This window comes from Ahaetulla prasina, chromosome 1 (genome assembly GCF_028640845.1).
Source record: "Ahaetulla prasina isolate Xishuangbanna chromosome 1, ASM2864084v1, whole genome shotgun sequence".
Taxonomy (NCBI): Eukaryota; Metazoa; Chordata; class Lepidosauria; order Squamata; family Colubridae; genus Ahaetulla; species Ahaetulla prasina.
Window position 1 is genome coordinate 196,222,794 of NC_080539.1, and position 25,231 is coordinate 196,248,024.

General features: G+C 39.4%; 1 protein-coding gene across 4 annotated transcripts in view; it reads right to left on the minus strand.

The window, feature by feature from the left end:
- Positions 1–25,231, minus strand: part of NRP2 (neuropilin 2) — a 211,765-nt gene that overhangs the window by 80,582 nt on the left and 105,952 nt on the right. For all 4 annotated transcript variants that reach the window (XM_058186640.1, XM_058186632.1, XM_058186658.1 and 1 more), the window contains exons 8-11: positions 23,118–23,262; positions 20,079–20,428; positions 14,886–15,030; positions 6,948–7,064 (exon numbers count right to left, since the gene is read on the minus strand). In XM_058186640.1, coding sequence (XP_058042623.1) covers positions 6,948–7,064; positions 14,886–15,030; positions 20,079–20,428; positions 23,118–23,262 — 757 coding nt within the window. The remainder of the gene's footprint in view (positions 1–6,947; positions 7,065–14,885; positions 15,031–20,078; positions 20,429–23,117; positions 23,263–25,231) is intronic.

The following is a 25,231-nucleotide window of genomic DNA, read 5'->3' on the forward strand; positions in this document are numbered from 1 at the left end:
ACATTCGGCTCTGGCTGTGGGACACCCTGAAACTGCTGATACCTTGGCCATTTTATGCACCTGCCTTGAAGAATTCCATACATTCAAACAATTGAGAGAAGACTGCTTTCATATGTTCACTGGGATTCTATGAGTACAGTCGGATGCCCCAGGGTTTATCAGGGCCCAAGCAACTTTCCAGCAACTGAGGGGAAGGAATGGAGGAGATGTGAATTTGATTAAGGTGTTAATATATCTAGACGACATCATCGTCTTTGGAAAGACATTAGAATAGCACAAGGAGCACCTGGAGAAAGTCCTAACATGTCACCATGATGAGGGGTTGAAGCTGTCACTGGAGAAGTACCAGTTTTATCAGCCATCAATCACTTACCTTGGGCATGTTATCTCCACAGAAGGGATATCGACCAATCCCATGAAGCTTGAAGCCATCATTTCCTGGCCCAGACTGCAAAGTGTGGGTGAGCTGCAATCATTCCTAGGATTTTGCTCCTATTATCAGCAATTTGTTGAGGGGTTTGTGAAGATAGCCCATCCTCTCAATGACATTTTTAGGAATGAGGAAGCTAAAGATGTTTGAGTAAGCCCCACAAAAGTAAGGGACTCAGGAAGTCCTGGCAGTCAATACAAGGAGAGCAATGCGAGCAGGCTTTTTCTCAAATGAAGAGGAATCCCTATTCTGGTCTATAGATCCAACCCTGTGAGCTACATGTTGATGTTATCAGGGATGGCCTTGATGGGGTACTGCATCAAAAACATGATAGACATTTCGGGTTTGTTGCCTATGCCAGCAGGAGCTGCACTTCACTCAAAAAGAACTATCCCACTCATAAAATGGACAGTGGTGGACAAGCTAAAAGGCTTTCTATATGGGGTGGAGTTTAAGGTCAAGACCAATAACAACTCACATGTATCTCCTCCACAGGGCATCAGTGGTTGGCTGTTCTCCCTGGATTCCACTTCAGCCTAAAGTACTGGCCAGAAATGGGGAACAGGGATGCAAATGCCATGTCAAGAAGGTCTGCTGATAAAGAATGGATTGATTGACTCCAGATGGCATACAATCATTGCTTTTAAAAGTTTTTTTAAAAGCCTCTGGCAATTGTGTGACTCAGCTGTGATCGTCAGAGGCCTTTTTTTACCTTTTAAAAGCATTTTTACAACCTCTTCAGCTGAAGAGGTTGTAGAAAAAATGCTTTTAAAAGTAAAAAAAAAGAGCCTCTGACGATCCTGTGGCTCAGCTGGGCATGAGCAGGGGGGCAGGGATTTTTGCTACTGGTTTTCTGAACCACCCACTGCCATCGCTACTGGATCGGGCAATCCAGTCCAAAACCAGGAGCATTTCACCCCTGGGCTAGAGGAGCAATAGGGGCAGAGGCTATTAGGGTCATTGCTATGAGTGTCACCAAACTATACTGCAATCCCACTCTGGTGAGAGATGGAGGCTTGCATGTCCTAACCAAGAAGGACTTGAGGAGGGACCAGGCAGAAGACCCTCTTTGCAACGTGGCTGCAAAGACTGTAGAGAGTGGGTGGCAGGAGGCCCCAAAAAAGCCTGACTGTTGCATAAAGAAGGGATCTAGAATTTGGTGTTTCCATGGGCCAGACATCACTCAGTTTGCACCAGGGATATTTGGATTGGTTGAGGAAGAGCCTGAAGTCTGCATATGAAACAGCCCAAGCCATTTCAGAGGTCCAAGGCCAAAGAAACAAGAGGAATTACAACCAGAACATGAAAATTCTAGTTTTGTAGCCCAGCGACCGAATGTTGTTGAGGAATCTGGGCATCCTCAAAAAGCATAAATTAGCTGATTGTTGGAGTTCCCAGACTTGCATTGTCTGTGAGAAGCTATCTGGGTTGCCAGGATACTGGATTCACCCAGAGAAAACTATCTCTGAATGAGGTGGTATGAATGCCCCCACAGTCCACGTTGCAGTCTGCAAAACCTCTCCCAGAGACGAAGGGTCCAGTGATCAGAAAACAGCCCCTTTCACCAGTGGAAGAAGAAGGAGGCTGTATGAACTGGCTATGGCCATCTAAGTATACTGAGACTGCTCTACCTGCACTGACACAAATATCGGCTCAGGGGTGTTTAGGCCAGAAACCCCCAAATTTGTGCCTAAAGCTTGGGAGCAGAACCAGGTGAGGGCAGCGGAGCTGGACAAACAAGTGTGCAGCGGAGCCAGGTGCGGGGGTGAGAGCAGAGAAGGTGGATGAGCAAACGCATTGTGGAGCCAGGCGCAGAGGCAAGAGCAGTGGAGGCAGACTAGGCAGCACACAACGGAGCCAGGTGAGTAGGGCAATAGGTGAGCAGAGGCAGAGCCAGATGAGACAGATGAGACAGAGGTGCAGACAAGCCTCCAGCAGGCAAGGCAAGACAAGAACAGCAGGACCGTTGAGTCCGCAGATCGTGGAGGCGAGCTGAGTGAGTGGGGCATATGTGAAACTGACTGGAAGTGAGCAGTTGGTCTGCGCAAGAGGCAGTGATAGAGACTTGGGGGCACCAGTCGATGACACAAGGCAAAGGATGCGACTGAGAGTGGGGAAGAGCCAAATTGCCTGGAGAAGGGGACAGAGGAACCCCATCTCTACTGGCCCTTTCAAGGGCAACATTACAAAGATGTTATGGAAGAGGAACAAATTCTACTTCACAAGTTTGAAACAGAGTTGAAAGTGGATTTAAAAATGATACACTACAAGAATGACATGGTTAAAAAAAAGTTATATTGGACATGTAAAAGAAACTAGCTGATGTTTTTATAATTAAGAAGGATATACAAATAATAAATCAACAGAGTGACCTGAATAAGTTTCCTATATTGGATTTATAAAAAAGGCTTGTTAAAGTTTTAAAGAATTTTATGAGAAGGAATAAAGAAAAACTGAAAAGAAATCAAGTTCTATGATATTATTTGAGGGGACTAAAAGATCAAGATTATTAGAAGTAAAGAGATGGAATATAAAATGTGTTTATTTGATTAAGGTTAAAAATAGATAAGTTCTTATCTCTGGTAATCCTTAATGGACTTTTACTAACATCAAGACTAAAATGACAAGACTTTATAGATTTGTTTGATAAGAGATAGGATATGAAAGGAAATAATAATTTAAACTAGGGTTAATAAGTTATTAAAATTGTTTTTAATGTGATGAAGGTGGGAAGTCATTTCTTTATTTCTGTTATTTTTCTTTATTATGTTGGAAGTTAATCTGCTCTACACACACACACACACACACACACACACACACACACACACACACACACTTTTAGCAGCCCTCTGAATGGCCAACCAGCCTCGGAATAAATATACAATCCTAACACTTAGACTAGCATCTCACTGGGTCCAGGGCAGGAATCCCCTCAGGATAAGGAAGATGCCAGATCCCTCATAAAAAATCCAAACTTGGGGAGGAATCTACATATCTGAGAGCGATCTTCCTTTATGGCAGTGGCCCCCAACCTTTTGGGCACTAGGGACTGGTTTTTCCATGGACTGGAGAAGGTGGGCTTTTGCCTGCTGCCTGTATGCCACTGATGGGCCTTCACTTGTTTGTGCAGACCCGTTAGTGGCACGCCAGTTCATGGATGGGGGAGCGGGGTTGGGGACTCCTGTTTTATGGATTTCACACACACACAGAATCAAAGCCCAGGGCAGGAGCACCTCAATCTGCACAGGAAAGATAATTGCCTTTTGACAAAGTCACAAACTAAAACCAGCATATACCCAAACCCCATCCCCTGATCACTAAGGATCAGTCCCCCTATAAAACCAAAATCTCTGGACCCCATTTTTTTCTGTAGCCTACCTTCCCCCACCCCCCAAAAAAACCCTTTTGTCCTGGGAAATAAATGGATCTCCTTTCTCACAATATGTCTAGATTTCATTTTTAATTTGTTCTTACACCACCTTGGTTAGTGGAACCCCCAAATTAATCAACTATATTCTTATTTTATTCTATTTCCCTTTTCTTTCCCCCTTTTCTCTTTCTTTTCTGCACTTCTACTTTTTGTTTTACTTTTATTTTTTTTTAAATTTATATTAGGTTTTACTGTTGTAAAAATGATTTTAATAAAATTATTATAAAAACTCAAAGAAAGAAAATTATACATAAATGATATGATTGTTTATTTTGAGATTAAAAATCACAGCTAAGCCAAAATAAAAAGCACCAAAGTTGTAATTAGTGTAATCCATGTTGAAGTAGAGATTCATCAATGCACTGTATAATGTTTAGTTAGATTACTTGAAATTCCAGGTGAATTTTCCCAAGGCTAACTGCCTATTTGAAAGAAGGTTAAGTTGAAAGAAGCAGATGCTTCCTCACAATTTGAAAAAATGATGCAAGAAAGGAGGGAGATCTGATGCTACTCAAGGTTATTTCTGGATACTTTAGTATGGATATTGCTTAAGTATCCATATATCAGGCAGTTCCCCTGAAACCACTTTTAACATTACAATAAATCAATGTAATGTTTTGTGAAGTAACTCACTCCTTGCTATTAAATAAGATCAGACTTCTGATCAAGCCTCTCTAGAGTTTGGCCTGTCACTAATAATATCATTCTGCAGTTCTGAGATTTCTTGGCTAAGACTGAGGGAGAAGCAAGAACAATCACTTAGCTGCAAACTCATTACTGACAACAATACAACTGGAATAGCCAAACAATCCCTATAAGTGGCTTCTAACTCACTGACATCAGAGAATTGTTTATTCTCTTCTAGCCAAAGAGATGGAAAGGAGGGAGGGAATGCACATACAGGTAGTCCTTGACTTACAACAAATGAGCCCAAAATTTATGATGCTAAGTGAACATTTGTTAAGTGAGTTTCCCCCCATTTTACATCCTTTCTTGCTACAGCTATTAAGTGAATCATTGCAGCTGTGAAGTTAGTAACATGGTTGCTATGTGAATTTGGTTTCCCCATTAACATGACAGAAATTCACAAACGCTGATCACATGACACTGCAACTGTCATAAATGTGAACCAGTTGCAAAGCATCCGAATCATGTGACCAAGGGGATGCTACAATAGGTGTGTGTAAAATGATAATAAGTCACTTTTTTCAGTGCTGTTGTAACTTTGAACGGTCACTAAATGAGCTGTTGTAAGTTGAGGACTGCCTGTATTACATTACATTACAGGGTCATGAACAGCCTTTGAAAGAGGTGCTATGAAATGAAAGGGTGTGGTAGAAAATATCTTTCTTTCTTTTTTTCCCCAAATCCTGAAAGGACACGATCCTCTTCCAAGGTCATACAGCTGCTTGAACTTGGGAAGAGAGGCAGTAACTCCAAGGATTCAAAAAGCACAAGCTTCATAATGTTCTCATGCAACTTTAAGCCTGGCGGACTTCAACTCCCAGTAAAGCTGGCTGAGGAATTCTGGGAGTTGAAGGGGGCCTCTGTGGCTCAGACTGCTAAGTCTGTCTGTTATTAACACAGCTGCTTGCAATTACTGCAGGTTCTAGTCCCACCAGGCCCAAGGTTGACTCAGCCTTCCATTCTTTATAAGGTAGGTAAAATGAGGACCCAGATTGTTGGGGGCAATAAGTTGACTTTGTATATAAATATACAAATAGGATGAAGACTATTGCTAACATAGTGTAAGCCGCCCTGAGTCTTTGGAGAAGGGCGGGATATAAATGCCAAAAAAAAAAAAAAAGTCCGCCAGGCTTAAAGTTGCCAAGGTTGGAGACCCCAGTTATGAAGCACCTCTTTCAAGGGATTTGCAGTCCTAACGTTAAAACACCAGCCACAGGGACAGAGCAAAACAACAGCACAGATATCTATCACCCCTTGCTATGGAATGGGGGTGCTGCCACTGAGACGTTTAGCCTTCCTTGGGAAAAGAAAATGAATAGGAGATGAAAGCGTACAGTATGGCTATTTACTACTCCATATGTGGTAAGGTAAAGGTAAAGGTTCGCCTCGCACATACGTGCTAGTCGTTGCTGACTCTAGGGGGCGGTGCTCATCTCCGTTTCAAAGCCAAAGAGCCAGCACTGTCCAAAGACGTCTCCGTGGTCATGTGGCTGGCATGACTCAACGCCAAAGGCACACGGAACGCTGTTACCTTCCCGCCAAAGGTGGTCCCTATTTTTTCTACTTGCATTTTTACATGCTTTCAAAACTGCTAGGTTGGCAGAAGCTGGGACAAGTAACGGGAGTTCACCCCGTTACACGGCAGCACTAGGGATTCAAACCACTGAGCTGCCGACCTTTCGATTGACAAGCTCAACGTCCTAGCCCCGAGCCACCGCATCCCCCCATATGCGGTACCTCAGATATAACATACTAAGTAATATCAGGCAAATGGTGGGGTGAGTGATCTTAAGGAAAGCCGTTCGGGAGGGGATCAACAGGGCAAAAGTGACGTGTGCTCCGGCCCCTTGGATGGAGTTTATTCATGCAGTAGACAGTGCTGGTATGGCTGTTCTCTACAACCTGAACGGTTGGGGACAAATGGTGTGAACAGTTTGGCTGGGGAGTGATAGAGGCGTTGCAGGAAAGCAAGCAATCAAGGCCTGAATACACTCCACAGGTTTGATGACATAATGACTCTTAGGGTCCAAAGGAGAAGTAATAACTCTCTCTTGAACTCAGCATGGTCAGACCATTGGTGAAGATAATCAAGAACTCTCTGATATAACTTTCAACTCCCAACAAAACCCCACCAGCCTTCCTAATTATAAAAACATCTGGAAAGCTCTAGATTTTCCACATCTGACATAAAGGTTCTAAGCTTAAGCTTGCTTAAATGCCATCTATCTGCTTGTACTGAGGGTTTTTTCCCTTCCCCTTGCTGAATAGAGTTTGAAAACTTCAAAGCGGCAATTAATAAGGTACTTGATCACACAAATATTTATGTGTGCAGCTCTGTAACTCACACACTTTGCACATCTTGCGTGACATAAAATATGTTTTCACTGGCTAAGGAAATACCTCCATTCTCCACACAACCATCACCACAATCTGTTGCTTCTTCATCAGTGGAAAACTGAGTGGTCAGCTCCTCACTCTTCAACGTGGGCTTCAGTGTCTCCGCAGTGGACTTCACATCTGCAAATTAAAGAAAAGAGAAAAGAAAGGGCAAACGGATGAATGATTTCACCAGATTCTAGATCGAAGTGAGATAGCAATCATATGTGATAGGAAAGAGAGAATTTTAGTTTTATTCACTTCCTATGGGGCCTCAGCTTGCCTGGGTTATATAATACTAGGACAGTTTGTTATTGCACCACCGCTTACCACCCTTTGAATGAGCCAAAAGGTCCAGTACTTAGGAAGGCAAGTGACTACAAGTAGTCCTTGACTTATGATCACAAATTGAACCCAAAATTTCTATTGCTAAACAAGACAATTGTTAAGTGAGTTTTGTTCCATTTTATGACATTTCTTGCCATAGTTGTTAAGTGAATCACTGTCAATAAGTTAGTAACATGGTTGTTAAGTGAATCTGGCTTCCCTATTGATTTTGCTTGTCAGAAAGTCGCAAAGGTGATCCCATGAGCCTGGCACAGTAACCGTCATAAATACATGCCAGTTGCCAAGCATCTGAATTTTGATCACATGAGCGTGGGGATGCTGCAATGGTTGTGTGGAAAATGGTCATAAGCCACTTTTTCCAGTGCTCTTGCAACTTTGAATGGTCACTGAACAAATGGTTGTAAGTGGAGGACTACCAGTATCATACACATTTACATATCACCAGCCCCCATTTAGAATACAACATACTGCATATAGCCAAGCCCCTTGATGCAATCACAAATATTGGAGTCATCAACAGTGGTACACAATTAAGGGCTTTAAAACAGGTCTTCATCAAACAACAGCACTCAGCCAATGAATATTTTAAAAAAGATGAACAGTGTTATATATACTGGTTCCCAGAAATAATCATTACAAGACAGACCCAGGAAAGAAACAGTTATGAATATACAATGACATAGGCATAAGAATCAATGCCTATAGTAGTCCCAGCCACCAATTCTACTCTCGTATCTTCTCTAAAAAAAAACAACAACCTAGATTTTGATTTAATAATGTCACTCCCCCAAATCAAGAGAAATTGTTTGTCCTTCACTTGTAGCATATGCCATTGCCTATCAGCAAAATACACCACTTTCTGTCCTCTTTGCATAGAACAAGCTGCCCACACTCCATACAACAGAAGACATGGATACAAATCTGATATCAGAAATGATAACATTCTTAAAGCAAAAGAAAACATTTCTATATTTTATATCTCAAGAAGTTTCGAAGAGAAAAAACCTGCAAAACAATTGATAAATTCATTAATTTAATGAATTCATTTAATAAACACCATTTTTACAGTTTATGAACAGACCCAAGTTTCTGATCCAACAATATGTTAACTATCAAAAGTGTTATATCACTCCTGCAACTTTATGCAATTTCACCCTTCTTTTCTTTTTTCATTTCATCCTGTTCTCCTTTTTACTCTCTTTCACAAAACACAAACCTACTATTTATGGGCTTATACTATTATTTTTCAAAATATTAAACTCCTATGGTAATGTATTAATGGTCTTTGCAATGCCACAGGCCCCTTGATTGTTTTTATTACAATAGACTGACCCAGCTGGAAACAAGTCTATTTATTTTTTGTTTATAGGCATTATGTAAACCTGAAGTCACCAAAATATATAAAGGTAAAATATATAACACTAAATGCCAACTTCCAGCTCACTTTTTCTTTCTGATGGACCCTAAGCTCTCTTCAAAAATAAAAATGAGCCTCTTCATCTCAGTGTTTTATTTGAATTGCATGAAATGAGGCAAAAGGGATGAGAGGCAAGATCATGAGGAATCTGTGGTTTATAACCAATTTAACTGCCCCTCATAGATGAGATTTTGTGAATGAGCAAACCGTTTCCCACCAGCTGATTTGCAATAGCCCTCAGCAAAACCTCAAAATCTCAGGGATGTCAACTGACACAAAAAGAACTCTCCAGTATATATATAATTTAATCTTGCATATTTAAAATCTCTCTTTTTCAAAGATTTCTTTCTTTCCAAGACTGTAGAAATATAGTCCATTTCTACTTTTTCTTTTGTCCTCTCCCAAACATTCCGTGTATATAAATATTCTTATTTCAAGATTATACATTGATGGCATAGATTGTTTTGTATGGTAATAAAATCAGTTAATCTGTAGATGCTATAAAACATTACTGGTTTAATGCTTCAAGGAATGTATCCAAACCCTCATAAAAGTCCCTTTTTTGCAGCGAATATTCTTATTTTGTAACTTCTTATTCTGAGACTTTCAGTCAGTGGTTCTGCTAAGCTGTTTCTTACAAACAACTAGCATACGGAACACAGGGATACACAGCAATCGAGAGAAGGAAGTTAATGTGGCCAAATGTATGGATTAACAGAATTCTTGGTGTATGCTAAGGGGGCTATATTCATGGATCAATACAACCAGCTTGCAGCTGCTTCTAATTTGCTGTCCAAATTTGAAGATTGAGATTAGTCTACTTTGGATCCCTTGTGTTCATGTGCCTGGTGCTCTTGAAGACTGTCTGTGCTCCCTTCCAGGCCTTTGTGTTTCAGAACAGCACTTTGCATCTGACGCAACATAAGGTCGTGGTAATAGAGACCATTAGAACCACAGCTGCATATGATCCACAAGGAAAAGAGGGAAGCAATTACTCATAGATGAGTAAATATGTTGTCTCTCTGAAAACACCATGCGGACATATACCTTTGCAAATATGAACCAAGTATAGGAAGTCTGCACTGGAAATCAAGTAAAACCAAAAAAAAAAAAGGAGGAAAAAAACCTTCCAGATGAATTCTAACCAAGCAGTGAATTCATACTCCCAGCAAGCAAGTCATAAAATTAATAGAAAAGTTCCCTTATGCTCAGGATAATAGTGTAATGGACAAAAGGCAATTAAGTTTCCCACATGCCACAGATATCAACATAGCTCTAGAGACTGATTTATGGATCCAAAGGAAATAAAGAATTCTTTCATCTTTGGGTTTGGTGGTCAAGAATTTTTTTTAGGCTTGTAGTCTTACTGGTTTTTATTTGAACTGGCAAAGATATTTACTGCAGCCCTAAGAAAACTGAGGTCAGGAATAATACCTTTTTCTTTTATTAACGGAGTAAGGCACAGAGAAAGCACACACATATGTTCAAATGAGCCAGTACATAAGAACAAGTTACACAGCACCTCAAATGGCATATCTATGAAGTACAAGAAGATCTTCTAAAGTTCTGTGGCTTTTTGTAGACAACCACATGATTACATTTGGCTGTACAGCTCACCACTCCAGGAAACTCCCTAAGAGTAAGTGTCAAGATCAATTTAAGTCATTAATTAATATCGTCAATAACTTACATAATAAGTACTTGCCCCTTCGATTTAAAGGAAAAAAATAATGAGGTTGCATTACAAAGAACCATTTTACCCTCTTAAGAAATGTTCTGTGCAATATCATATGCTAGACTCTATGAGGCCAGTGTTATAATGAAGTTCACAAATTCTAAATGAGGAACGTCATTTACTATTATTACTATCATTTACCAAATATGTTACTATTTGGCAGAAATAGTAGAACAACTAGACACAAGAACAGTTTTTCCCCGAAGGCCATCATTCTGCTAAACAAATAATTCCCTCAACACTGTCAAACTATTTACTAAATCTGCACTACTATTAATCTTCTCATAGTTCCCATCACCAATCTCTTTCCACTTATGACTGTATGACTGTAACTTTGTTGCTGGCAATCCTTATGATTTATATTGATATATTGACCATCAATTGTGTTGTAAATGTTGTACCTTGATGAACGTATCTTTTCTTTTTTCTTTTTCTTTTCTGAGAGCATATGCACCAAGACAAATTCCTTGTGTGTCCAATCACACTTGGCCAATAAAAATTCTATTCTATTCTATTCTATTCTATTCTATTCTATTCTATTCTATTCTATTCTATTCTATTCTATTCTAAAAATTTGCTATATCTGTTGAGATCAATCCAGTAAGGTTAGGGTGCTATGTGGGCATATTAGGGAGGGAGGGAGGAAGAATTCCATGTTGTAGTCCTTCGTTAACAATAGAAGATGGCTGGGCAATTTGGGCCAGTCTCTCTCTTAGCCTTAGATTGAGAAATCTAAATGCATCTATCTACCAATTGGACCAGCATGATGGATTACAGTTCATAACCTTTAGTGAAGAGGCCTTCATAACGCAGTGGATTATAACACAGATACCTTGATCAAACTGAGAGTTTCAGAATTTGCTACTTGGCAATCCTCATCTGATTACTTCGTGCCATGTCTAAATAGCTGTTCGGGATGTGACTCAGTACAAAATAATTCTCAGGCTTTCAACAAAATACTACACAACTTCAGAGCTGTATGATTTATAAGTTCAGATCTGTTATACAGCCATACATCTTCAAGGGTATTAACAGCAGCTTACATGAAAAGGAATTGAACAAAATGGTTATTAAAAATATCTGGGGAACCAAGAAATCCAAAGCTGAACATCAAATGCATTAAACCCTTTCCTTTTGTACTCAAAGATTTACAACAGCAACATAACTTTGAGAGTGATCTTTGAACATGAAAACCCCATAGTGTGTCTGCATTCTCTGATGGAGTAATTTAGAAGCTTTGCAGTGTCATATATGGTCAACAGAGTTGTACAGATTTCATAGCAGAATAAAGCAAATTTACCACAACAGTAGGAGAGACAACATGTGTTAAGAATGGAACGTATGCAAAAGATAGTATCCCTCCTGCCGGGCAGTGTATGTACTGCAAGAGGCAGTTGTGGATCCTGTTACAAAGCTGTTAAGCAATGGAAACCAGATGTTTGCAAGTTCAAAGGAGAGAGGACCAGTCACGAGCTAATATTTGTCAATCTTCAGAAGAGAAAAAAATGTTGGCAGGCCCTTGAAACAAGCCAGCTGTTGACCTAATGTTTCAATTTTTCTTCCTACCAAGCAGCTAGAATGCCAAATGCTCCTGGCACAAGTTTCTGTAAGAGGTACTTCAGGTCTTATTACTGAAGGGCTCCAGAAACAGATCGCTTAAAGGTCAAACATGCAAGTCACACCATAAGTGGTCATTTACTGCATATTTAAATAGTTCAACAAGATGTTACTAAGGCAACAAAGAGAAACAAGTACCACCATAACTCATTGTCTTTGAGGGTTTTTAAAAAAAATCTACCACCAAGTTGCAAATAAGCATGTTCTTCAAAGAAGTATCCAAAAATGGTTTAAAAGCATTCAATTAATGGTTTTATGAGGTAAGGTGTGGTATGGACAACTAGCAGATGTGAAGACCCTAGACTGGTTTTGTCTAGTCTAGTCTAGTCCATTCTTGATCTAGCTTTGGTTTATCTTTCTTTCAAGTAAAAAAAAAATCCTAGTCTGAAACTGATGATCAAGGGTGAAGGTTCATTCTCCGAGCTTGTGGGTTGGTTTCCGAACAATTCATTACCAGGCTAGGTAACATCCTTCACCAAGCTACAGATATTCTCCACTATTGCAAACTGATGATCAACCTAAGGCTTTATGTACTGGTTCTGACAGTAGATTGAAAAGCATTCAACTGAATGCTTCCCAGCAAAAGCATTTCTTATAAACAGCATTAATGGGCATATGATTAGGCTATATAGTCTTTCTTCTAGACACCTAACATTTAGATGAAAGACCATTTAATCATATGAGCCTCCAATCTGCGGTCTGAAATGATGTTAAGCAAGACATACATTGGCCATCTTGATGAGTGTGACCAGAATATTGACATTTTTGCCAATTGTAAGTTTATTGAATCAGCAGACTACTTCTGTTCCAAAAATGTGTGTATTTATTTTATTTGGCTTTCTCAAGGTTGCATAGATATTTAATGCTGCCAGTTCCCATTTTCCCCTCAATGACAACCCTGTAAGATGGGCTGAGAGACTTTTATGTTCTGATTCCTGGACAAAGACAAATGTAATAATGGCAGGCAGGATGTCCAAATTATATATCAATATTTAATGCAAACTTTCCAAAATTCTTTCTCCAAGCGTAGCATCACCTTGCCTGAGCAATTTATACACATGTACAGATACTCAAGTAGTATCATGCCTCTGACAGAACAGTATGGAAGGATCCACAAAATCTTCCACATTGAGGCTACGTTTTTAGATTTGCGGGTCAAACATTCCCTGTCAAATAAATAAAAACACTTAACTATACTGTGACACCTGACAATAGCAAAAAGGATCAGTTTATCAATTTTAACTTAGAATTGTAGATGTGTTATTATTTTCATATACATCTGATGACACATGCCGAAGTATCATACAGCTGATTTATTGAAAGGTAGTAACGATCCAGTGAGGGAACGGCTTCTTTGGAAGTTTGTACAGTCCAAACCAATCTATACAAACAAGCTTTTTACAGATGTGGTTTCCAAACAGAAATCAAACCTTTTTTTTAACCAGTGACATCTGGAAAGCAGACTGAATGCTAGATGCATCTTAACAAAATAAAAGAGAAAGTATAATTTTCTAGCTCTAACAGTCAGCAGTAAAAGGATTTAGTTGGTAGTGGTAGCTTGTGCTTCACTTTTTGTCATTTCAGCTAAGCCTGGAAGCTAGAGGGCTAAATCCAGCTGACGGTTTTCATACTTTATGATTACACATCAAAAGGAAGAATAAGCAGTTTCTTTATAAAATCGTATGTGTAACGTTTTGATTCCTTAGATTGACAGATAATTGGACTCTCAAGAATTCTGAAATATAAGATTTTAACCTTCTGGTACAGATACCTCACGCTGAGTCTCCCTAGTTTTTGAGATGTTCCTATTAATTATACTGAACTTCTTCCTAATGTATGCTGCTGGGCATATGAATTAACATAAAAGGATATCACAAAACATAGCATCAAATCAGAGCAAGGCAATAATTAAAACAGACATACAGAGTCATCTGTTTTGAGAATTACACAAAAGTGCAACTCAATGGCCCAGGATGGGTGCAGGCATTAGAGTATTATCACCACCACCACCACCACTACATACCATTCTTCTTCTTGTACACATTCCTTCTCCTTCCCTTCCCCAGCCCTGATAATATATATGCTCACTCATATAGATTATTTTACACATGCGCCCTCTTGCTCTTCTTATTTCATTGGTAGAGATTGGGAAACTTAAATTTTTGTGTGTGTGCTGAGATTCAGAATGCCTGCTCTCCACAACTCAGATGATTAGGAACCAGAAAGTAAGAATGTCCTGGCATCAAGCAGTTGGAAGGAGAATATAAATGAGAAGGAAAAACTAAGAAAACTTATCTTCCTCTTTTAATCTGCACTCTGAGTGCCATTTGGAAAGGATTATTATTTTTTGCTTGAGGAAGGTGCTACAGGGCTATTGACACTGAATTTGTGTCCCACAGCCTAATAAGCTATGAAGTTAGGCATAAATTTACAAGGGAAAGAGGTCTGAATAGCCATAGCCTGTTATTTACAAAACTTGAAGATTGTTCAGAAAGGAGAATAAATATACAGCAACTGATGAACCCTAATAGGCAGAAAATAAGCAATGAAAATAATAAATGCTATCAAATACATTTTCTATTAAGGATTTTCATAGTTAATTTGTCATCCTAAAAACATAAAGCTGAAAGAGAGGTTCACTATCATCACAGGAATACATAGAGTAAATATTTTTACATATCCTAAGCAGAGCAAGAATTATTCACCAGGAAGAGTGGAGAAAGGAAAATATTTGTGGTGCAATGTCATCAGTTTGGATTCTCACATAGAAACTTTTATGCAAACATTCTCAGGACCAAAATGGCTGAAGGATTCATGGCATGAAATAGATTCATAGAGCTCTTACCAGTCCAGTCACACCCAAGGACTTCTAATCGCATCCCGATCCCTGCTGGAGACCATCTTTCTGGGTAAACTCTGATGAACTGTGCAGGAACAGGATCAAATCTTCTAACTTCGGGGGTGTCATAATGCATATTTCCTTCAAATATCTTAGAGAAACAGAGGTTAAATAGGACTCTCCTAGGTTTAGAGGCAAAAAATAATTAAAAAAATAAACAGATAGTAAAAGAACTCTTTGGGAGACTGGTTATTCTTTCAAATTTACTTGATTTTTTTTTATTCTAGTAAACCAGGGGTGTTAAACTGTTGGCCCACGGGTTGGATGCGTCACAAGCAGGCCACACCCACCGAAGCCCCGTGAATGGGGAAAATGTCGTGAAATGTGACGTGATGCCGCAAGGTTGACACCTGTATACTAAACAACTATCAGGCCTATTGTAATGAACTGGGAAAGCCTGAAGAATGTAATTGGTTACAAAACGACCATTAAAAAAACAAAACAGAAGAATGCTGGGAGAAAAATAATGGCTTAAATTCAAGGTACTTGAAAAAGGACCTTTTTGTTAGCTTTCAGATAAGGACGAGATGTTCTCTGCATCCAAATTCAAACATATATTTCAGAGGAGGTACGGTTTAGGTGTCAGCAACCTCCTGAAATAAGTTGCATCTTTCTCTGACCTCACAAGCCGCCTGTTCAATCTATGGAAAACATGTGTTTGAATTAAGAAAGCACCACAGGGAGCAACAAGGTGCTTCTGAGTATGTATGGCTATTAGCAGCTCCTTATCCCACAAGCAGATTTACCTGGGATTGTATGGCTACTGTGTGAGCTCAGAAAGAACCAGCGTAAGTATATACCACTCCAGGGCACCTTTCAGTTTGAATTCAAAGTGTAGCACATTCCTATTTTCATTTTATTAATAGCTTTTCATCAATTGCTGACATATTAGACCAAACCACAGAAGCTTGTAATATTTAAGAATGCAAGCTGTCAGCAGATTGCTTTTTATTGAGGTGAAGCAATACTGAAGCTGCTTTTTCAAGAATAAATGACAATACATTCATTGAATATTACCCCTATTAGAGAAGGTAAAATGAAAAATGTCCAACCAAGAAATACATCTTATACCAAAGCTGGCCAAGATTATCAGAAAATATTTTCTATCTTAAATGTACCAATGGTTGAGCTATCTAGGGAAATTCTACAGTCTTTTTCCTGGAAATCTGAAAGATAAATTTTGCTGCCATAGGAGAACAAAGTGAATACTAAACATTTATGTAAACAATATCATCTGCAAAACTACTGGTGAGTCTAGGTTACTAGATTATATACTTTAGATTATAATTCAGTTACATCAGCCTGGACCAGAAATTTCCTTTATCTTGGATTTTAAGAAATGCAGCACAAGGTGGATCTTCTTCAGGTGGACCAACTGATGAGTGGAGACCCTAAGGGAAAGTGTAGTTCAATATGTCCAACTTCAGCCGATATAAGCTACAGTGTAGCCATGGTTAAGATTTGAACTAGACATGGGGACACAGATCTTTATGTGCATCCTCAGCCTGGGAAGCTTTGACTCTGAGCCAATCTACTTCACAGGGCTTCTATAGGAGTAAATTGGAGGGTGGAGTTGTACAACACTGCCTTGAGCTTCTGGAGGAAAGGCATGTTATAAATTAAACAAAAAAGTCAGTGGGTAAGATCTGGTCAAATCTTGGTTATGTCATTTCTCAGTACTGGAGTGTGTTCTACGTGACATCACGTGACATGAAAAATATCTGGAAGCTGCAAGTGGAGCAAAAAGTGACACTTACAGTAGACTGCTAACTAATAATACAAGTTATAGGGATTATATGACCTCTCTATTGAAAGATCTTCTATGGTTGCCAATTGCTTTTGAGGTGCTTTCAAAACTTGAATAGCTTTGAGCCTGCCTGGCTCACAATGACCTCTTTTGTTATACATTTGTTGTGATGTGCAGGACAAATCCTATGGAAGATGCCCCATTTTTCTGCCCCACGGGAAAGAATTTGAAATGCAGTCTCTTGTGTTCTGTACTCGTTCTCTTACAATTCAGAAAATCTACAAGGATGTATCTCTTTTATCAAACTTAAATCTAATTTTTTATAGCAATAGCACTTAGATTTATTTACTGCTTTACAGTGCTTCACAGCCTTCTCTAAGTGGTTTACAGAGTCAGCCTATTGCCCCCAAGAATTTGGGTCCTCATTTTACCCAGCTCAGAAGGATGGAAGGCTGAGTCAACCTTGAGCCTGGTGAGATTTGAATTGCAAAATTGCCGGCAGCCAGTGATCAGCTAGTGATCAACAGCCTGTAGTACTGCACTCTAACTACTGTGCCACCAAGGCTCATATGTTGTGGTTGCTTCTTAAATTTTGTTAACCACTATAAGTAGAAATATTGTGTAAACCAAATAATAAATACAAACAAAAGAATGTTAGGAGTGGGATGTAGCCTAATCTCTAGCCTGTTTCAAACCCTTATGTGTGTGAATCCTTCTAATGTAGTTTCAGGCTATATATATTCACATCATATTTATATAGTTTACTAAAATCCTAAACTCTTCACAGATGATTCAACTACAGTAGCTAGTTAAAGTGTAGTTAAGAAAGAGATGGGCACATAATCCCGGTTTCCTAATCTGCAACTCTTTTATAGATCTTCATACATGGAATGCTTAGCTCTCCAAGTAGAAAACGTAAGAGCTAAGAGATCATTCTGATGAACATACTTAAAAATGTCTTTGCAATTGCAAAATTCTGAAAATGGGGATCTTCTGTGCATGGGAAACTTGCAGCCTTGACTTGGTGATCTTGACTCACATTCAGTTCAAGGTGCAACAAAATCCATGAAAAACCCCAACAAATCTCAATCGCCCTGTATTAACTCCGGTGGCATGCTATATAAACACAACAGCTTAAGCATACTTTTTGGTGGTTGACTACAGTAATAAAAAACAGCAAGGGAGAAAGATGATAAGGCTTTTTCATCTTTGGTACAAGCTAAGGCAGTTATTTTCAAATACATTTGATCTGTAAAGTAATTGAGAGACAGGATATGGTGCTTCAGTTTCAAAATTACTCTCCCTTCCATCTGTCTCCATCTCACTCCTTCCTCTGCTAGCCAGAGTTTGTGGCCAACTGAAAAATTCCATGCCTGAGAGCAGGATGCTGCTGCCAAGCAGGATGTAGTCCATCTGACAAACCACACAGCGTGCTTTGGCACAGGACATGGCTCCTCTTAGCTAGATGTTGATACCAGATATACTGACTCAAATCTGGTTCAACTCTACTGACTTCTTATGTAAACACTACTGACTTCTGACTTGGCTGTTAATGGTCTTCTTTTCTTTACCCGCCCCAAACATTTTTCCATCAAGTTCTAAAAGACACCTCTCTCTGATACCATATGTACTAATTCAAGTAATTGGCTAGCAGAAACTTAGACTTGATGTTTGTCTATGATTTAGAGCCTTGGGCCTCCTGAACTAAGGTTTTAACAGTGGTGCAAAAGTTCATCTCTTAAATCCTTAACAAGTAAGAATGTCACTGGTAAACTTGGAAAAATGAAGCAGAAGCTTCAATAAGAACAACCCAAATATGGGCTCTAAAGCAGGCCATTTTTATCACAAATGGTCTATACGCTATACCCTCTGAATCATATGAAGAACAATGTCCTACTTCTCACTGAGGAGATAAAACAGAGACAAGGCAGGATACAGTAAACCAGGGCTGTGCCAAATGTTCTTTGCAGAAATGGTGACATTGGTGGGGGAGAAGTAATCGAAACTTTAGCCATAATCTTGCTAAAAAAAACTGTAAAGAAAAAGACAAAGGTTTCTCTGTCCAGTTGTGTCCAACTCTAGGGGGCGGTGCTCATCTCAGTTTCTTCCCTGTATTGGTTCATTTTTTAAAAAGCTATCATTTCTAACTGGATACTACTTTGCTGTCTGTCTTGTTCTGTTTATCCAAGCCACCCTGATTTCACTTCCTACAGTAGCACGATAGAATTATTGGTAAGGCGTAGGGAATGCTGGATATGGATGTAATCTCAGCCCTACATTTTCCATTCTCCCAGTCAAGCAGAGAAACACTTATTGGCCAAGGAAAAAAAGGGAGGCACCTCCCCCACCCCCGAGATACTGCGTGGAAAGACAAAGTTGTTGTTTTTTAAGCCAGCGCCTTTTTTGCACAGACCTCCCCAAAAAACACACCCTGGAGCATCAGTAAAGCCTGGTGATTAGGCAGCTTCATGCACTTTTTGGAAAGTGCATGAAGAAGAGCCCAGGGAAGCAGAGGAGACTGTCTTGTAAAGACATCGGGACTTCTAATCTCTCAACATCTGCTACTCGGCTCACTGGTACTTATTTCTAACATCTGTTTTTCTATGCACAGTAAGTGGTCAATGGTTGCTGTTGGGCATTTAAAGACATATTCAGCCACGTGTCCCTTCACGTGCAATCTGAAATGAAAAGGCCCATGTGTAAGTTTGCTATATGAGGGAAAAGAGAAAGAAGTGAAAAATAGATGACATTTTCCAGCCTCTAAGTGTTCCAGCTTTTCCACTACAAGATGATGATCCTACTGCTAAATAGGAAGAAAGGAAGGGAGGAAAGGAGGAGGAGGAGGAAGTACATTCATAGATAAGAGCCCTCCTCTTTCCCACATCCTTTTGAAACACACATTCATCTTAAATGGTTTTATGCTACTTCAATCATTTCAACTTTAAGCACTCATTGAGAACTATTGCATAACCGGTAATCACCAAAATAGAATAAGATTGTTTTTATACTGAGACAAGTGTGAAACATATGACTTTGCAGGAAGGATTGTGGTTTGCACAAGGACCCATTGAAGTAGTCACTTCTCCTGAAGCAAAGGCTCCCACTGGTGTAAACAGCCATAATAACTGTAGTTCGGCAGTTCAATTCTCACTTTCTCAAAGATGACTCAGCTTTTCATCCTTCTGGGATCGGTAAAATGAGGACCGAGATTGTTAGGGGCAATATGTTGCCTCTGTAAACTGCTTAGAGAGGTCTGTAAAGCACTACAGAGCAGTATATAAGTCTAAGTGCAATTGCTGTAATAAATTTCCCTAGAAACAAAGAAGAAATAAAAGGAAAAAAAGTACCAGTGCCCAGTAGCTCCCTATTATATTCCAACTAAGAGGTCTTACCTTTGGCTGCATGGTCCGGGGATCTTGTATTGAATGCCAGTCTTTCCCATCCATGCTGTAGGCCACTTTAAACTTCTTCACAAAAGCTCGGGCCTCCGCCACATTGATGCTGTCCCCACCTCGGGCTCCTTGGATAATCACTCCTTTCACATTCTTTGGGAGGCCCAGATCTACCTGCAACCACTCCTCACTAGGCTGGGCTTGAGGGATGCGTGGGAACCATCCTGAGCGGCTGCTGACTAGGCGTGCCACACTAGGAACCCAGTGATATTCTCTGGTAGAAGAAGCTGAGATCTGAGAGTCTGGGATAAGTCCTGAAAGCATCCCCAACATACTGGAACAGGGTGAATCTGTATGAAAAGGAGCAGCAGTGAGCGTAGAAATGGCTATTATGCAAAATCAGGTGGGGGATAAAAATTCTGCAATGATATAGGAAGAATAATGTCTCACTGCCATCAACTTCTAGGTACTGAAGCATTTAAGGCAGCTTTGCTTCGCTTTATAACAGCTTTCATAGGTACCGATAAGATGTTACCTAATGAAGTGTCTGCAAGAAAACAAACAAGCTCAGAGAGTATCATCTATTGTAATGTCCTTCCTGTCAAAGACTACTTCAGCTTTAATTGCAATAATACAAGAGCACACAATAGATTTAAACTTAATGTCAACCGCTTTAATCTAGATTGCAGAAAATATGACTTCTGTAACAGAATCATCAGTGCTTGGAATACTTTACCTGACTCTGTGGTCTCTTCTCATAATCCTAAAAGCTTTAACCAAAAACTTTCTACTATTGACCTCACCCCATTCCTAAGAGGACCATAAGGGGCGTGCATAAGCACACAAATGTGCCTACCGTTCCTGTCCTATTGTTTTTCTTTTCTTCTATACCTTTATATACTATATAATCTTTCTGTATGATAGTTACATATATTGTTGTGACAAAATAAATAAATAAATAAAATAAATAAATAAATAAAAGTATTAAGGACTCCAGTTTTCATAGGTTACAGGGGCCCTTCCATGGTGGCTTAAAATACACCCTACCCAAAAATTCTTAATCCAAGCTGGTCTGCGCTTCCAGCTAAACTTTCATCCACTAATAGCATTCTGGTTGCTGTTCCAGCTCTTTTAAAAAATAAGTATCAATTAAATCCAATCAAATGAGAGATAAACTATAACTGGAGGCCATCGTGTTAAAACAATTCAAATGATGGCTAGGCTCAATGTTCTCTTTTTACATGTAAATGTACTTGTGGCATGTGAAGCCACAACTAATTGGGGGGTGGGGGGGGTGGGAGAAAGAAAAGCAATTACTGTATATAAGCATCCCAGTGAGACTGCAGCATTACTTATGTCCTGACCCAGAATTTCCAGATTTCAAAATGTCAGTTGAGCTAAGAAGCCATTTGAAATCTCTTTGCTATGTAAAAAAAAAGAAAAGAATCAAGATGCAGTGGCTCTACATTCCCAAATCAGGTAAAAATGACAGGGTGAAGGGTCATTAAATCCCTGATCATTTCATGACTGCAGCCTCAAGTGATTATTTGCATAGGCCAATTACTTCTCCTTCTCCTCCAACATTTGTGCCGGACAATTGTGTTGTGCAAAACCCAATATAAACTCTGGGCATTTTCCAAACCTCAGTATCAGTCCTCCAAGAAAAAGATTAGGAAATGCAGAGCCACTGAGCAAACTTTTAAGTGCTGGGCCAAGTAATCCCAAATACTGATTAGCAGCAATGCCTAGTTATACCGTATGACTGCATGTCTGCCTAGAAAGCCCCAGTGATGCAATAAAGCCTTGACACTATTTTCTCCTGGTACAAAGATTGAAGGGACATAAAACAGCATCTGAGGACAGCAAATACAAATTTTGTGTTCCCTAAAATGGTAGCTTTTGATTGTGGTAAGGAGGTAAAGCTTAGTGCCTGATGAGGCTAACAGAACCTTCGTCACATGGGCCATTTAAGAAGATCACAAAGCCAATATGCATATCCTTGTATTGCTGGGCTGACTCAGACACAAACTTGTGCACTACCCTAATAAATCTTCACATTTAAAAAAAAAAAAATACAAGCTGCAGCCTCTGGAATGGGAATTTTCCCACAGAATAAAAAGCTTTGATGTAGCAATTTGCACTAGGGCCACAGCAGATAAAGAAAGCTTTAATACCTCTCTCCCTGATTACCATATGAAATATCATTTCCTTTCTCAGCAGCTGCATTTGCATTTTTTAAAGTATGCAGGTTGAAGAAAAATGCATTTCAGGATAATTTAAGGAGACAACTGCATTTTCAGAGTTTCTAAAAGATCGTGCAGCTTTTAGAAACTCTAAAATGCAGCAAATCTTTGAGGAGGAAAAAGACTTGTAAACTGGGTTCCTATTGTGATCCTTTTGGTAAGTCTTTTGTGCCATATTAGTCAAGTTTCATGGAGAACTTCCCTCCAGAGGCAAGGTCTTAGTACAGATAGTCCTTGACTTACAACCACTCACTTAGTGACCATTCAAAGTTATGATGGACTTCCCTAGGTACTACTTATGACCTAAATTCAATCTGATGGCTTCCCCGTCCCTCCCCCATGGTCATGTGACTGCAATTTACAACGGGTTTTTTTTTTGCCAGAAACTGATATTTACTTCTGGTTTCAGGCAACAAATGCTCATTGTAGACAATGGATTTGCTTAATGACTGCTGCAGAAAAGGTCATAAATTTGGATATAGTCACCTTAACAACCAGCATTCTTAACAACAACTGTCATTCTGGTATCAGTTATGGTCAAAAGGTGAGGACCATCTGTAAAGGGAATATACTCTGTGGACTAGGCTGGTTTGGTTTGTGGGGATTTGGGGCTAAGTGATAGCTATCCCCTTCCCAAAACTATAATTCTACAGCATCATGAAATAATTTTAAGTGCCCATCTCAGAATATTTCTCTGCACAGGAAGCTACCATACAACAACAACTAGGTTAGTTTGTAGGGTGGAGCAAAGGCAGAAAATGGTGAGTCTTTCTTAATGACAGATAAGGATAGACACCTGTAATTCGGCAGCCATATAGCTCCAGTCGAAGGGCGATTCCACTATGCCACACCTGGGGACGGATCCGCACAAACCGAGTCAGCACTGGAGCATGGATTTTGTTCAGAACGACTTCAGAAGCATCAGTGTTTGCCTGAAATACCTGAGAAAGAGACATTTTCAACATTATACTTGCTTCACTGTGTAAAACTGAACAAAATAGAAAGGAACATAGATAGGAAATATAAGCAATTGATTATGTAATAATACAAAATAGTGGAATAATTACTTTTCCATTTGAATTCTTTGCCTTGGCTAAGAATAATTTTCAACTCTGCACCATGTTTAGAAAAAGCATTTTTCCTCCTGTGCAATTGGCAGTGCTAAGCTGGATGGATGAAACTCCATTCAGTCCTACTATATTGCAACAGCAACTTAAAAATACAATTCCAGACAAATCAATTAAATAAGAACTACTTCTGGTTTTGAACAGACAAATCTGAAGCACCTTGGCTTAATTCCCAGAAGTGCAAGATGTTCAAAACCCTCTTAAAATCAAGATCGCATTTGCCTAAAATAGAGCATGCTAACAAAAATAACTTGAACTACAGATTTTACCCATTCATATTTGAGTTTCAATATTTACAAAGTGGGCGTAAGCAGTAATGATTATTGTCTCCAGTAAATTTTGGCAATGCAGATTCAAATCAGCAAATTAATGTGAAGACTGTTGTTGGTGTACAATGCTTTGGTTTCTCCCATGGAATTATAATCCGTCCAAGAAAGGATGCCACTCACTTCTCTTCTATGTCCATGTGCAGATAAATAAAAACATTTTAATAAGAATCAGACTTGATGCAACGTATGTTGCAGAATTATTTGAACAAACTCCTGTCTTACCAGATGGTCATAATCCTTAATTACCATATGGACCATTTCTTCCCTTTTCCTTCTACTTTTTAATAGCTCGGGAAAGTAGAAGCAATTTTTGCTTCATCCTTTGTTTAATACAAAGACCAAAAAAAATTTTAAACAAGAAATTGTCCGCATATTTTCTTTTATTACTTCAATTCAGTGGTGGGATTCAAATAATTTAACAACCGGTTCTCTGCCATAATGATTTCTTCCAACAAACAGTTCACCAAACTACTCAGAAAATTAACAACCGGTTCTCCCGAAGTGGTACGAACTGGCTGAATCCCACCACTGCTTCAATTTATATGCTGCTTCATTTCCAAAGAGTCCAGGAATTTACAATTAACAGCATACCATTAAAACACAGAAAATTGATGGCATAACCATAAAAGCAAGAACGCCCTGACGTGTCATGATTTGGAGAGTAACATTCCTAAATAGCTGTCTACCAAGCCATGTTCAGGAAGGGGCAGTTCAAATCTCTAGAGGCAGGCTGTTCCAGAGGTGAGGTGAGAGAACATTACTGAGGGGGCTCAAGCATGGAGCCCTTCTACATCTGGAACCCCTAAATAGGCGAGTTCTAAAAAAAGCAAGCTTTTATTGCTGGTACTGCTGGTGTTTGTAATATGATCTCTGCATTTCAAACAATCAACTTTTCACATAATGTTCTCTTATGCTTTTTTTTTAAATACAGGAATCACTAAATTTTGTATGTTCCTTCACATATATCCCTTTGATGCGGCTGAAGGAGACTGCAAGCTAACGAACACTGACTGTAAAGTAAAAGTTAAACAATTTAGACATTAAGAATCCTGGGATTTCAGGTAAAGCTTTGTTTGGAGATCCTATGACATTTCCCTCAGATTCCAGGGGAACTAGGATTAAAGAAACAATGCAGATGTTTCCTCTGTTCGAAACAACTTACTCATCTTGGGGCCAAAATAGTTTGCCAGATCCAATGTATCACAACTGCTGTGGCCGCTGTATGAACCTGTGCTCTGCATGAAAGCAGGGGAGAGCTCTTCTTCTAACACAGAGCGTGAGAAGAAAAGTATTGATGCAAAGCCTTGGGCAAAAGGCTAACCCAGTGTAAAACTAATGCCTCTAACCATATACAAGAGCCTCCTTTTGTCACTCAAGAGCACATGTCCAGGCAAGCATCTCAGCAGAGAGGAGAGTGGCAAAGGTGATGATGGCTGCATTCTCTCCAACCATCA